The sequence below is a fragment of the Malus sylvestris genome, chromosome 6, assembly GCF_916048215.2.
Source record: "Malus sylvestris chromosome 6, drMalSylv7.2, whole genome shotgun sequence".
Taxonomy (NCBI): Eukaryota; Viridiplantae; Streptophyta; class Magnoliopsida; order Rosales; family Rosaceae; genus Malus; species Malus sylvestris.
This window is the reverse complement of record NC_062265.1, coordinates 15467705-15483367: the sequence shown is the minus strand read 5'-3', so window position 1 is coordinate 15483367 and position 15663 is coordinate 15467705. Positions and strand designations below refer to the sequence as shown.

General features: G+C 38.3%; 1 protein-coding gene across 1 annotated transcript; it reads right to left on the bottom strand.

Annotated features, from left to right (window-relative positions):
• Nucleotides 1-13392: 13392 nt before the first annotated feature.
• On the bottom strand, nucleotides 13393-13784 carry LOC126625465 (uncharacterized). The gene is made up of 2 exons (XM_050294556.1): nucleotides 13589-13784; nucleotides 13393-13526 (listed from the first exon to the last, which is right to left on the bottom strand). Exons 1-2 carry the CDS (start codon nucleotides 13782-13784, stop codon nucleotides 13393-13395), a joined length of 330 nt encoding a protein of 109 aa, XP_050150513.1.
• Nucleotides 13785-15663: the final 1879 nt, after the last annotated feature.

Below are 15663 nucleotides of genomic sequence, written 5' to 3'. Positions count from 1 at the left end.
AAAGTGCAAATACACAAAAGTATCAAAACTTTATGTAATTGCATGAAAGCCCCAAAAGTACCCCCACTAAAGGGTGGCCGGTTTTGGTAGTGAAAAAAGAGGGGGGAAAGGTTTTGGTGAAAAATTCAAAATTTGAAAGTGTTTTGTGCAAGTGGATAGGTAGGTGAGAAAAAGGTTGATTGGGATGGGTTGTAAGAAAAATGTTTTGTCAAATAATAAAGACATAAATCATCCATCACCAATCATCCATCACCAATTAATTATAAACCAAAAGAGGACGACACTGAAGAGGAGGTCCAAAAAGTCTTCTACATCACAATCCAAGAAGACAAAGAAGATGAAATCCCCGAGGAAGACGTCATTGCTACACCACCATAGCTCGAGGATAAAGGGCAAGCCACAGTTGATGATCTCAAGGAGCTCAACTTAGGCACAAGCGAGGAACCGAAGCTTATCTTCGTAAATGCACTACTAAGTGCGGACGAGATCGAAGAGTACTACCAACTACTAATGGAGTACAAAGATGTCTTTGCTTGGACCTACAAAGAAATGCCCGGCCTTGACCCTACCATCGTCGTGCATTATCTTACAGTCAAGCCTGGAATGCGACCGATAAAGCAAACTCAAAGGCATTATCGATTCGAGCTCATCCCACAAATTGAGGCTGAGATTGACAAGCTAATCAAAGCAGGCTTCATTCGAGAGGTGCAATACCCTAAATGGATCTCTAACATCGTCTTTGTCCTTAAGAAATCTGGACAAATAAATGGTTGCGTAGATTTTCACAGCCTCAATGATGCTTGCCTGAAGGATGACTTTCCCTTACCAATCATCAAAATCATGGTAGACGTGACCACTGGCCATGAAGCGCTATCATTCATAAATGGCTCTTTTGGGTACAATCAAATCCACATGGCTCCCGAAGACGATGAACCAATAACCTTTCGCACTCCAAAAGGTATCTACTGTTACAAGGTAATGCCCTTTGGCTTGAAGAACGCCGGGGCTATAATTAACGTGCAATGCAGAAGATCTTCAACGACATACTACACAAAAATGTGGAATGTTACGTAGATGACGTAGTTGTCAAGACCAAGAAGAGATCCGATCACTTGAAGGATTTATGAATGGTTTTCGACAAACTATGGAACGGATAACTCATATATTTCATACATTTATATCATCCATTCCTAGTCCCTTTGTGATATTTTTGAGTTAAATTAGTAGCATTTTGCCCTCTTTTATGTTAGTGTGCAGCTAATCGTATTTTGGAGCTCAGTTAAGAACATATAAGGCAAAATGGTGCTAAAGGTGGAGAATTGAATAGAGATGCTGATGTAGTTAAAAGTTGAAGGAAAATTTTTGTCCTAGCTAAGAACATGTGAGAATATTTCAACACATATGCAAACTATTAACACATTAAAGTAGGCATGCTTTAAAAAACAATTCTAAAACCCATGACTTTCAAAGCCTAGTGAATGGTGAACCACAAGACTCTTTAACAACATTAAAGAGACAGAAGGTTTTAGAGATTCATTACCTTTGAAGCTCATCCTTGTTTACACAAGGGATTCACCCAAGTGGAGGGCCTTCAAGTCACCTCCTAGCTCCTTGGATCTTCCTTGTGATTTTCTTCCTTTTGATGCTTCTTTGCTCCTTGAGGATGTGAGGAAAGGATCTCCAAAACACTAAAGATTTGGTGTCTCTAAGTCTTCACACCAAGGATGAGGTGTGAAGAAGAGATGGATGACTTAGAGAAGAAAAGATTGCTAGCTATATCTTCCCTATGTGGCCGGCCTCCTTGTAGAGAAAAAGAGAGAAAATGTTTCTCTTCTTTGTCTCAAGAAAACCCTAATGAGAAATAGCTATAAAGTTGACTTTATACTACATCACATTTGAGTGGCAAACTTGTAATTAATTCAAGTTTGCATCCACTCATCCTTATGGCCGGCCTTGTCTTTGTTATTGGGCTAATTGCCCATTTTGTTTTAGTTGTCATACAACTTAAACATAATGGGCCTTGTGGACCAAAACACTTTTGGGCCCCGAAACCCAAAACCAACTTAAAAGCCCAATACGAACCTTTCGTAAAATTAATTAACTAATTAAATAATCTTGACCATTCTCAATTAAACCATTTAATTGCTTATCCATCTCATTTATATTTCTTCACTTTCACCCTTACTCGGTGTACGATCCATTAGGTTCCAATTAGCAAGGCAGTGGGCGATTGTTACTCTTAACGATCGATTGTGAATTGAAACAACATTTCAATTCTCCCTTTGTTGAAGATTAGTGTTTGCTAATCTTCAGGGCTTCCACAAACCATGAGTGACACCTAGCAGTATGTCATGGCTACCCAAGCTAAGTAGAAATGGTTGGAGAACCTATCCAGCTACAATTACAATGCAATACGGTCCTTCTCTAATACAATACTCTTAATCACATTGTTTGAATGATAGTTTGTTTCATGTCTACTATCCAATGTGATACTTCTTTATATGATTCAATTGAATATGATTTGGAACATACTTCCTAAGTCATATTCGTATGCTTTGGCCAAAGACTCCCGAATCATATCTTAGAGTATTCTCCTTCCACCATGGAAGGTTAGAGATCCCTTGTTGTGCATTCATATGCCTACATGACTAGATAGCTTGACCCCAACAATGTCGTGGACACTCTCGATGGAATGCCTTTGACATGATCAAAGATCAAGGACCTAACCATTAGACATCTATGATGCCTCAGGTCAAAGGACTACTTTGCATATTGCAACTAACGAGTTCTTACATGACATGTATGTTCGAACTCTCTTTTGATCGTTGTTTAGTGTACTCGATTACTCTTTCAAGCACCTATGTGTTTGTCTTAGTGTCCAACACCAAATGACTTGAGACTAGTCATACTCACGCTTTAGTTGACATAACACATACTAACCTTAGCGGATTGTCAATGCCCAATTGGCAATCCTATGGCTAGGAACGTTTTAGGAATGAACATAAGAGAAGGGTCTCGTTAATCTAACTTACTTAAATCACTTCTCTCTTAGATCAAATATATTCCTTGGATTTGCTTAAACACATGATACAATAAATAGTGATTAACAATAAGCTTTGACCTTCATTAAACATATAATAGTTTAATACAATAAGTATTCCAAAAGCTATTACATCAAATGAGTGGCTTTGTGGGCATACTTCCAACAAAAGTGAAAACTAAATATGGTGATGAATATGACTCTTTATAAGACCAATAACAGTAAAAAAACGTGGGAATTAAATGCCCAATTACTAGGATTTCTTGGCAATCTATAACAACATTTTTAACCTTATAAAACTAAGAGTTTCAACCACTTTTACACACCCCTTGGGGACGCCGATAGCTTTCTCTCTCTCCTCTTTCTTTGGCCTTTCTTCTAGAAACAAAATTCTTTCCCTATTCACCATCCGTAGCCACCAAAGAAACCATGCAGCGGGGCTGTTCTTGGAGAAGTTCAACATCAGAATTGCTTCAAGCGGGTTTCTTCTATGAACTTTAATTTCACTCATGTTGCTCTTGATATTTATATATTTTCTAATCATGTTGTGTAATTAAGTTCATAGCTAGGGATTTCGATGTAGCCTTGCAAAACTATTCTATGTTATTAAGTTAAAGTATTTGATTCATCAATCTGTTTTCTTGTTTCACTCACTGATTTCATAGTTCAATTTGTTTGTTTATCTTAATGTTTGATCACCATTAAGGTTTCTTACAGATTATTTGATCAAGGTTATAGTACACATCATGCTTAATCTTGGTAGACATGTGAATGAATGAAGAAACTGCTATGCATACATCCTGCCATGTGATTTCTTTGGTTTTTTAAGTTTTCTTGTTCTTATTGGATTCTTATTTGGTAATCTAAGTTGAACATCACAACTAGGTTGCAGATTAGGAGTACTTGATCACAACCACACATCAAATGGATGATCAAAAATGAGTAAAATGAACCCTAGTTGCAGATTGGAGAGTTGAATGCGTTTTGACTTAATTTTCATGGAATTGGCTTGTAATGGTGAAATCGGTATCCCTAGTTCCGTTCCCATCGTTTCTGAATCAATCTATTATTCATCTTTATCTTGTTTTGCATTTTAAATTACTTTAGCTTTCATAACAAAAATCTAAATTCAGTTTTCATTTCCATTGCTTAGTTAGGGTTCACATAAAGCTAGTAATTTGTAGAGGTCTAATCAGTCCCTATGGTTCGACAACCTTACTTGTGCCATTATACAATCCTTATGTTTTTCTTTCAATTTCACTTTAAATGATCTCATTATTTTTCTTTGATTGAATGCTAAGAGTAATCATATATTGCCGATACCATGTGTTTATTATCACCTATGAATGAACTCATTGAGACAATGTTAGGCTATGCATGTTTTAACCACTAAAAGGCCTAAGTCCCATCCCTTTGTGTGTTCCAATTATCTTTGTCACAGCGAAACACTTTTAACCTGATTCTTTCATCACCTACACCAAACTCTACCCATCTTAGCCATTACAGCCATACCTTATAGTTTGGAGAATACCAAAGTGATGAAGACAAAGATAGATTGAGCTCTAGATCAAGAATGTGGCATGTACCAAGGTAACATGTGCTTGAATTGCAAGACAAGAAAAAAAAGTTTCAAACACAAAAAAAAAAAAAAAAGAACAAGAAAAAAAATGAATAAAGAAGATGCAATTTCCAAATCCTTCACTATTGCACGTGTGCCCTGGTTGCAAGAAGAAACAATGAAGATCAATTTAAGAGGAAAGCTTGTTGGTTTCACAATAAAGACACTTTTGGTATGTCCCAAGCTCTAGTATTTCCTATCCATTCTTTCGTAGCCCCTAGCCTAAGCCTTACATTACAACCTTGTGAAAGACCTAGCTGATCTTTGGGGATATATTCATGGGTGCTGGTAAGTATGTGTGCTATCCATATTTGATTCATTTCATGATATCTGTTCAGAAAATGTGCTTTTATTTCATATTTCATATGTGAGAATTTTTTAATCCCTTTTACATAATTTCACTCACATGTGTTCGTGGAAAGACTACACCTTAGGAACTGAGTGAAAATTTGAGTGATATCTGTGAAGACTAGAGTTGAGGCGAATTCTATCTTTGGCATTTGAGTATGGTGTTTTTGAAGTCATGAGTCATGGAGTAATATTTTTTACACTCTACATATGATACAATTCTTTGAAGTGGCAGACTTTTGGTTTGGATATATGACTAAGCTTTCATTGGTTCTTATTAGGTTGTTTCAAGCATGCTTTAACCATTTGCAGTGTTTGTAGATGTTTGTGGGCATCATCACTGTAAACCCTCAGGAGACACAACTCCCCCGATTGGGGACACTAGAGGTTTAAAGGCTTGTTGCACATGCTCAGTGCAATCGTTTAGCCAGCGAAAGTGGTCTAGTTAGATTTTTCTTTGTTTTGTTTGTTTTCAGTTTTAGTTTTGCTCGAGGACCAGCAAAAACTAGGTTTGGGGGTATTTGATAACTCATATATTTCATACATTTATACCACCCCTTCCTAGTCCCTTTGTGATATTTTTTAGTTAAACTAGTTGCATATTACCCTCTTTTGTGTTAGTGTGCAGCTAATCGTATTTTGGAGCTCAGTTGAGGACATATAAGGCAAAATGGTGCTAAAAGTAGAGAATTGAATAAGGATGCTGATGTAGACAAAGAATTAAAAGTGGAAACTGAATATGGCGATGAATATGGCTTTTTATAAGACCAATAACAGCAAAAAAAGGTGGGATTTAAATGTCCAATTACTGGGATGTATTGGCAATCTGCAACGGCATCTTTAACCTTATAAAATTGAGAGTTTCAGCCACTTTTACACAAGCTTCCCCTTGGGACACCCATAGCTCTCTCTTTTTTCTTTCTTTGGCTTTTCTTCCAGAAACAAAATCTTTTCTCCATTCACCATCCGCAGCCAACAAAGAAACCACACAGTAGTGCTGTTCTTGGAGAAGTTCAACATTAGAATTGCTTCAAGGGGGTTTCTTCTATGAATTTTAATTTCACTCATGTTGTTCTTGATATTTATATATTCTGTAATCATGTTGTGTAATTAAGTTCATAGTTGGGGATTTTGATGTAGCCTTGCAAAACTATTCTATATTATTAAGTTAAACTATTTGATTCATCAATCTATTTTCTTGTTTCATTCACTGATTTCATAGTTCAATTTGTTTGTTTATCTTAATGTTTGATCACCATTAGGGTTTCTTACAGATTATTTGATCAAGGTTATAGTACACATCATGCTTAATCTTGGTAGACATGTGAATGAATGAAGAAACTGCTATGCATACATCCTACCATGTGATTTCTTTGGTTTTTTGAAGTTTTCTTATTCTTAATGGATTCTTATTTGGTAATCTAAGTTGAACATCACAACTAGGTTGCAGATTAGGAGTACTTGATCACAACCACACATCAAATGGATGATAAAAAATGAGTAAAATGAACCCTAGTTGCATATTGGAGAGTTGAATGTGTTTTGACTTAATTTTCATGGAATTGGCTTGTAATGGTGAAATCGGTATCCCTAGTTCCATTCCCATCATTTTTTAATCAATCTATTATTCATATTTATCTTGTTTTGCATTTTAAATTACTTTAGCTTTCAAACAAAAATGTAAATTCAGTTTTCATTTTCATTACTTAGTTAGGGTTCACATAAAGCTAGTAATTTGTAGATGTCTAATCAGTCCATGAGGTTTGACAACCTCAAGATGAACCCGTTGACGTGTGCATTTGGCGTCGCCTCTGGGAAGTTTAAGGCCATTCAAAGATTAAGGCCATTCAAAGCATGTTCGAGCCAAGGAATCTACATAAGCTAGAATGTCTACAAAGACTGCTAGCCTTCATTAGGCACTTCATCTTTAACCTTGCTTGACGCTGTCAACCCTTAACTTGACTCATGAAGAAGAACGCTCCATTCATATGGGATGACGCCTGTCGCAATGCCTTTGAGATCATAAAAAGGTATTGGTAAACCCACCTGTCTTAGGAGCTCCTATGCCTATAAAACCGTTTATCCTATACATTGCCACACACTTGTATATGAATCGATTTCCAATTGCTTTTCAATTAACTATGATGCTCAACACCCCAAATTAACCGTGATGCACAAATTAACCCTCAGATCTTCCTTTACTCATTGAGTTGGATGAATGCATGCAACAACCCAAATCATTCTCTAAAAGTCCCCTATATGAATGCATAATAGAGATACAATCAGAGATCATTACGTTCAATGAAAATCATAAGTGTTGACGAGGCAATTATAACTATGAATGCATGATACATTTGCCAAGAATTCAATTAACGCGATTGTGATAAACAACCTTCACTACTCATGAATATAAACTTGTAACGATTAGGTGAAACTCATTTATATTCTAGCATCTAATTCATGCATGAAAACTAAGTATGCATCCTTAATAAACATACAAGAATTAGTTATGAATAAAATAGATAATTGAATTGCAATCACAACTTATCAAATCACAATTGGAGGAAATCAATTCAAATCTCAAGCATGTTCATGGCTTCAAACTTCCCCCTAACTAAATAGGGGTTTAGCCACTCATAATTGCAACAAAATTAGAAAGTAATAAAGTAGACATTGAAAGCAAGAACGAAGTACACCTAAAACGCTCCAAAGTTCCAAGCTTGAAACGCCAAGGACCTTTGTTTTCACCACCTTGTTGTAGCACAAGTGTCTAGGATGTGTATGGATATATGGATGGAATGGATTTGCACGGCTAAGAGATGAAAGTGTATGGATTGGTGAGATGTAGTATGGCTAGATGAATGGATGGAGGTCACTACAAGGAAATTGTGTTTGTGAATGAAATGAAGCTCTTTTGATGGATCAAGATTGTACCCCTTTGGAATGGGGGTGGTGGATGTATTTATAGGCTAGGGAGAGGACCACTCCATTTCCTTTGCATGTGCAGATTCCATGGGTGTGTGCTGTCCATGTTTCTCCTTTCCTTTTGCACACACATGCTTCATCATTTCAGCCACCAATCCACCCATTTTCTGCCCATGTTTCTCCTTTCCTTTGCATGTGGGTGTATCTTCTCTTTCTAGCTGTGCATTTCCACTTGCTCCAAAGCCAAATGAGTGCAATCATAACCCCATTTGCTGCTGAGTGTTGATGACAAAGCAAAACACAAAACAAGTGCCTTTACTTTCTCATTTTATTAGCCAAATCTGCTTAGCCCTTTTCTGAACATTTCAGTGTTACAATGCCCATAACTTCTTCTAAAAAAATGATATTAACAATCCGTAAATTTCTTCAGAAAATAGACATCCGTAGCTTTCCAAGCATATAAGGCTCATTCTCTCATTCATTCGGAGCTGTTCGTAACATGCATCCAAAGTCAGCTAATCTGGACAGGCAGTTTTGACGAATTTGTTGGCTGTCCATGTTTCTCTTTTGCACATGCCTTGTATAATGTTGTCTCCATGTTCTTGTGGCAGAAATGTTAAGTAATGATGAAGGGTTGCTGCTGCACAAGTGTGAAGGATGGTGCTCAAGGCCTCTTTGCATGTGTGTGTATGTCCAAGTAATCATCATTTCCACATCTTCATTCTTCATTTTCTGATTTCCTGCTGCCCATGCCGTGTGTTTCCTTGCATTCCCATGTGTGTGTGCTGCCATCTAGTCATCATTTCCACATGTACAAGCTATCACACTTGCACACACACATGCTCTTCATTATTTCAGCCACAATTCAACTCATTTCCTGCCCATGTCGTGCCTTTCTTTCCCATGTGTGTGCTGCCATGCTTTCTTCCATGTGCCGTGCCTTTCTTGCTGTTTTCTTCTTTGCATGTGTGTGTTGTCATCTTTGTTTCTCCTTTGCATATGACATGTGCTATCCATGTTTAGATCCCCTTTGCATTTGCACACACTTGCTTCAACATTTCAGCCACAAACCACTATACTTTCTCTCCATGCCGTGTGTGTGTTGTCTTTGCATGTGGGTGTCTTTGCATGTACCTTGCATGATGTTGTCTCCATCACATGGCAGCTATGATGTTTGTTAGTTGTAGGTCACACACTTACACACATATGCGGAATTCTAATCTTCCCAAAACGTCCATCCTTATGTCTCCAAGTGCATGCAATCCATTTCATCCCAAAATTGCTCTAAAATGCACCAAAATGCACTTTTCTTGCCATCTTTGTTATTAGGATCTACAAACATACGAAAATGGTTTAAAACACTCTTATAAGCAATAACTAACTAAGTAAGTGTAAGAAAACATGTTAACTAAGTCGCATAAATATGCTCCTATCAAATTCCCCCACACTTAGCTTTTGCTAGTCCTCGAGCAAAATAAAGAAAACAACCAAACAAAACAAAGTAAATAAAACACATTCTAATCCTTCCAACATTTGCCTCAGGGATTTCCAATGCACATGACATGTTAAAAATCATTATTCCCACAGATTTTAGTTATCTTCACACTTGAGCACATACTTAATCACAGTCACCACTTACTAGTTCACATTTAACCAATTAAAATGATGTTTTGAATGTAGTAACATGCCTTAGAGAATTTGCTCAATTCCTTACAAGATACTCTCTATTTTCACACATTTTCTGACTACACACCCTACACTAGTTATATGTGAGAAGATTGATGTAAACATGGAAACGAACACTCACATATTTGTGTTACAAAGAAAGCAATTTCTGGAGTTATTAAGCATGTTTAGATATGATCTCATGAATGGAATGCTACTACTTAGATGCGAGAACCAGTGACACCATATGCTCATACCAAATTCAAACTCCACAAATTGAAACACATAACACTCAAGATAGAAGTCAAGGGTTGTAACGGGGCTTGGGGTAATGGTTAACAAAGGAAAGATAGGGATAACAAACGTTCTTAAAGCAATAGCAAGCAAAGTAATGAAATCGAAACTTAGAATTCACTTTAGAATGCAGAAATCAACTTTTAACACAAATGGAAGATTTATGCAACACTTAGTGCCGAATTCAATGTTTTGGACCCTTTCTTCAACAAACAACACTTTAGAACTCTTTTTCATACATTTTCACAACTTTTCTTCTTCTTTTTTTTTTTTTTCGACCCGTGCCTTATTAAGGACTTTGGCACACACACACACAAGAATCACTTCCCCCACACTTGTTTTCTGCAATACATTAATCAAAAGGAATTCAATTTGAGTCATGCTTTACTATGCTTCAAGAACAAGGGTATGGATGGTCCTAATCTAGGCTAGGTGAGGATAGTGTGGGTTAACAAAGAACGTAGACTAAACAAGGCTCAACGGGGTTAAACTTAAACATATAATGAATGGGATAGGCTTTTTGGCTCTCGGGTCACTAAACAACTTCATCTTGAATATGTGTTATGCAAATCAATAACATGCTTTGTATGAAATAGGCATGAGTTCTAGCATTTGGAACTAAATGATGAAACGCCTTCTAAGTAGCAACCAACCAAGAATAATGAGATCATGCAACGACTTTAGAAAACAATGATGCACTGTTTATTAACTCTCCAAATAAACGTTTAGGCTCAAGTCTCACAAGGTTGTAGCGTACATTTGAGTTCCTTCTTTCAAGCATGTTACAAAACTGATTTTTTCCTTTATGATTGCATGTGAATTCATAAATTATAACCACAACCAAGCATACACCAAAGAGTAAATCAAATGTTCATCCATGTTTATAACTCTCTTTAACAGTCATGTAATTAAAAACCAAATCCTCATCATTGTGTTGGAAGGTACCCTAAGACACATATAAAAACAACTCTTTTTGGTTTTTTTATTCAAAACAATTTTTCAAATTTTTATGAGATTTTCATGTCAAAACACACTAAAATACTCCAAAATAGCTTAAGACACTTAAAACAGCAAGGAACAACACTAGAAGTAATGGGTGATAAAGTCCTACGAATTTCATGCAAAACAACTTGGTTACCCCCCCACACTTAAATCAAACATTGTCCTCAATGTTTTAAGCATAAACTCACAAAAAAACAAGCAAACAACAATTAATGAATAAACATGACAAATATGGCAAAGTAAAAACCAGACAGAGTAAAGTTTAAGAATGCAAATCTGGTTTTGGAGATAGATGATCTTGTTGACTTTCCACAGCTTTGATCTCGAACTGGTTTGGAATTCTGAGCGAGAAATATGAGAGTTCCTTGGTTTCAAATCAGACTCCTTCTGCTGGGATGATTTGATTGTGCAGTCTGCATTCTTCTCTGCTTGTTTCTTCTGCATGGCGGGCAGGCACGAGGTAAAGGTGTTGGTCTGTTTCTTTCTTCAATCTTTCCAAGTGCCCACCTCTTGCTTTCTTTCTCCTTGTCCCTAGCTGAGGATGAATTGGTAAATTGTCTCCACATGCTTCGAGGTATCATTTTCACTTCCCTTATCTGTTCCCCAGGCAGATGTGGTAGACGAAGCCGAAGCATAAGATGATGAAGATGAGTACTCGAGAGCAAGGCTAGGTAAGCAATCAGGAAGGGGTTCCAGGCAGTCGGTTCTAGATCGGAAGATTGATACCAAGTGCTGGCTGATTACTCACTTTCTCCTTGTCCTAAAACAACGACAAGGAGAAGGACAAGGAGAAAGCATGATATGAGATACTCTTGCTTTCAAGCTTCATGATATGAAATACTTTTGCTTTGGATGGGTTGTTTGCAGAGGTACCCCAAGGAATAAGGAACACTGAGTGACTCGAGAGGGTTTGTTGGAAAGGCATTCTCTGAGAAGAAGAAGGGTTATATGTATGCCTTGCAATTGAGGGTGAGGGATGACATTTATAAAAATCAATAACAAGTACTAGTCTTTCACTCTCGTCAGCAATCGTTGGATGATTTAATAGTAAACTTCACGTGCTTTCTACTTCACAAGAGATCTTCGACAGATTGCCCATAATTTCTGGAAAGCTGACTCTGCATGTGACAGATGTTGACACGTCTGGAAAAACAGATGGTTGGAATCGGCGCATCGACAAACTGCCCATGATTTCCGGAAAGCTTACTCTGCATGTGACAGATGTTGACACGTCTGGAAAAGCAGATGGTTGGAATCGACGCTTCGAAAAACTGCCCGTGATTTCCGCAAAGCTTACTCTGCATGTGACAGATGTTGACAAATCTGGAAAAGAAGATTGGCCGTGATTTCTGAGCAAGCTCAGCTTTTAAGAAAGCTAGCGCCTCTTTGATTTTTTTAGTTGGCCTCTTTGATTTCTGAGCTCGCCTCTTCGATCTCTAAAATCCCATCCCGTGCTGATTTTTATAGAGGTATGCAGGACGTTCAAAGCACACTTGAATTTCTGCCTGTAAAAACTCCTGTTTTGCACTTCTACGATCTTGACTTGTCCGATCTCCTCTTTCTTTAACACCTCTGAAAAATGTCTGGCCCTTCCGACCGTTGTTTTGACTTGAACCTTGGTGAAGAGGCAGCCTCGCCTTCTCTAGACAACATATGGTGCCCATCCTTCATATCCCCTACTGGTCACCTTACCGTTGGGGATTCGGTGATGAAGAATGATATGATAGCTGCGGTGGTGGCCAGGAACCTTGTCACTCCCAAAGATAACAGACTACTTGCCAAACGGTCTGATGAGTTGGCTGTTAAGGAATCTCTGGCTCTCAGTGTGCAGTGCGCAGGTTCTGTGTCCAATATGGCCCAACGCCTATTTTCCCGAACCCGTCAAGTTGAATCATTGGCGGCTGAAGTGATGAGTCTCAAGCAGGAGATTAGAGGGCTTAAGCATGAAAATAAACAATTGCACAGGCTCGCACATAATTATGCTACAAACATGAATAGGAAGATTGACCAGATGCAGGAATCTGATGGTCAGATTTTACTTGATCATCAGCGGTTTGTGGGTTTGTTCCAACAGCATTTGCCTTCGTCTTCTGGGGCTGTGCCGCGTAATGAAGCTCCAAATGATCAACCTCTAATGCCTCCTCCTTTTGGGGCTCCGCCGACTGCTGAGGCTCCGCCGACTACTGAGACTTCTCCTAAGCAGCCTTTGTGAAGGCTCCCTATTGTATTTATCTGCTTAATGTTCCTTTCTTTTTTTATGAATGTAAAAATACCTTGCATAATTGTCAATGTTTCAAAAATAAACCCACACCAAAAATAATTTAAACAAGCAACAAAATAAAAATGACAATCATGGCAAAATAAAACTACAGAAAATGGAAGGTTTTTAGAAACGCAAAACTGATTGTCGAGCAATTCAAAAATCTTCCTTATTTGAATACATGGGTTGCCTCCCAAGAAGCGCTTTCTTTAACGTCTTGTAGCCGGACGATACCTCATTTTAAGCTCCATTAGGGCTCACGGCATGGAGAGGTATTTCCTCCACGATATGCTCCTCAAACAGGTCGTAATAGGGCTTCAAACGATGCCCATTCACCTTAAATTCATGGCCGGTTTTCATGCTTTGGACTTGGACTGCACCATGGGAAAAAACATTAGTAATAACAAAGGGTCCAATCCACTTAGAGGTAACTTACCGGGGAATAACCGAAGGCGAGAATCAAAGAGAAGCACTTTCTGCCCCTTGGAGAATGTCTTTGTACGAAGCATCTTGTCATGATACGCCTTGGTCTTATCCTTGTAAATTCGAGCATTCTCGTACGCCTCGTGCCTAATCTCCTCGAGTTCATTTAATTGGAGCTTTCTATGCACCCCAGTAGCATCTATATCCATGTTGAAGGTCTTCACAGCCCAATGTGCTTTGTGCTCTAACTCGACGGGTAAATGACATGGCTTACCATAGATGAGCCGAAAAGGGGACATGCCAAGGGGAGTTCTGTAGGCCGTACGATAAGCCCACAATGCATCGTCTAAGCGCAAGCTCCAATCCTTCCTTGTTGGCCCCACAGTTTTCTCAAGGATTTGCTTGATCTCTCTGTTTGAAACCTCGGCTTGCCCATTGGTCTGAGGATGATAAGGTGTTGAAACCTTATGTGTAACGTTGTACTTTTTGAGCAAAGCCTCAATGGTTCGATTACAAAAGTGGGATCCTCCATCACTAATGAGAACTCTAGGCATTCCAAACCTAGCAAAAATGTTAGTTTTCACAAAATCTGCAACAACCTTAGAATCGTTAGTATGAGTGGCTTTTGCTTCCACCCATTTTGAAACGTAATCAACAGCTAGCAAGATATAAGTGAAAGCATAAGATGGAGGGAAAGGACCCATGAAATCAATACCCCAAATGTCAAAAATTTCAACAAAGGATAGGGGTTGTTGCGGCATTTGATCCTTGGTACCTATGTTTCCCATTCTTTGGCACCAATCACACGTTAGACAATAAGTTCTAGCATCTTTAAACAACGTGGGCCAATAAAATCCACATTCAAGAACCTTTAATGCCGTTCTTTGAGTGCCAAAATGTCCACCACAAGCATAAGTATGACAAAATCTTAGAATCGAAAGAAATTCACAATCATGCACACATCTACGTAAAATCTAATCAGAGCAATACTTCCACAAATAGGGATCATCCCAAACATAGAAACGTGCATCTTTTCGAAGTTTATCACATTGGTGCTTGGTGAGAGTGCTAGGAACTTGTTTAGACACTATGTAATTCACTAGATCGGCATACCATGGTTCACTTACCTCAATGGACAGCAGCTGCTCATCGGGGAAAGTTTTAGGGATAGGCACGTTATGCTCATGCTCCTCATGGACCATTCAGCTCAAGTGGTCAGCCACCACATTCTTGCTTCCTTTCTTGTCTCGGATTTCGATGTCAAACTCTTGAAGAATAAGCATCCAACGAATGAGCCTCGGTTTTGCTTCCTTCTTCGTTAGTAAGTACTTTAAAGCTGCATGATTAGTATAAACAATCACTTTAGTTCCAATTAAGTAAGATCGAAATTTATCTAAAGCAAAGACAACAGCTAGAAGTTCTTTTTCCGTTGTGGAGTAGTTCAATTGGGCATCATTGAGAGTCCGAGAGGCATAGTATATAACATGCGGCTGCTTATCTTTTCTTTGCGCCAAAACAGCGCCTAATGCATAGTCGGATGCATCGCACATAAGCTCGAAAGGAAGGCTCCAATCGGGAGGAACAATGATAGGGGCTGAAGTGAGCTTCTCTTTCAGCTGCTTAAATGCTGATTCACACTCCTCATCAAACTGGAAGGGCACATCTTTTTGAAGCAATCGGCAAAGGGGGTTGGATATTTTGGAAAATTCCTTAATGAAACGCCTGTAGAACCCTGCATGGCCAAGAAACGAACGAACCTCTCTACTCGAAGTAGGAGAGGGTAAGTGACGTACACGGTCTATTTTTTATTTATCTACTTCAATTCCTTTTTCTAAAACAATATGGCCTAAAACTATACCTTGTTTAACCATAAAATGGCATTTTTCCCAATTCAACACAAGGTTAGTTTTAACACATCGTTTCAAGATCAAGGTCAGATTATCCAAACAATTATCAAAAGACTCCCCGAATACACTGAAATCATCCATAAATACCTCAATTATCTTCTCAACATAATCGGAGAATATACTTACCATACACATTTGGAAAGTGGCAGGTGCGTTGCATAGGCCGAATGGCATGCGACGA

What these genes read in the sequence shown, in the direction of transcription:
- LOC126625465 (XM_050294556.1), bottom strand. Translation starts at nt 13,784, where the DNA reads ATGGATATAGATGCTACTGGGGTGCATAGAAAGCTCCAATTAAATGAA. An exon ending in TCGCCTTCGGTTATTCCCCG is followed by an intron (nt 13,527 to 13,588) that starts GTAAGTTACCTC and finishes CCCATGGTGCAG; the next exon opens with TCCAAGTCCAAAGCATGAAA.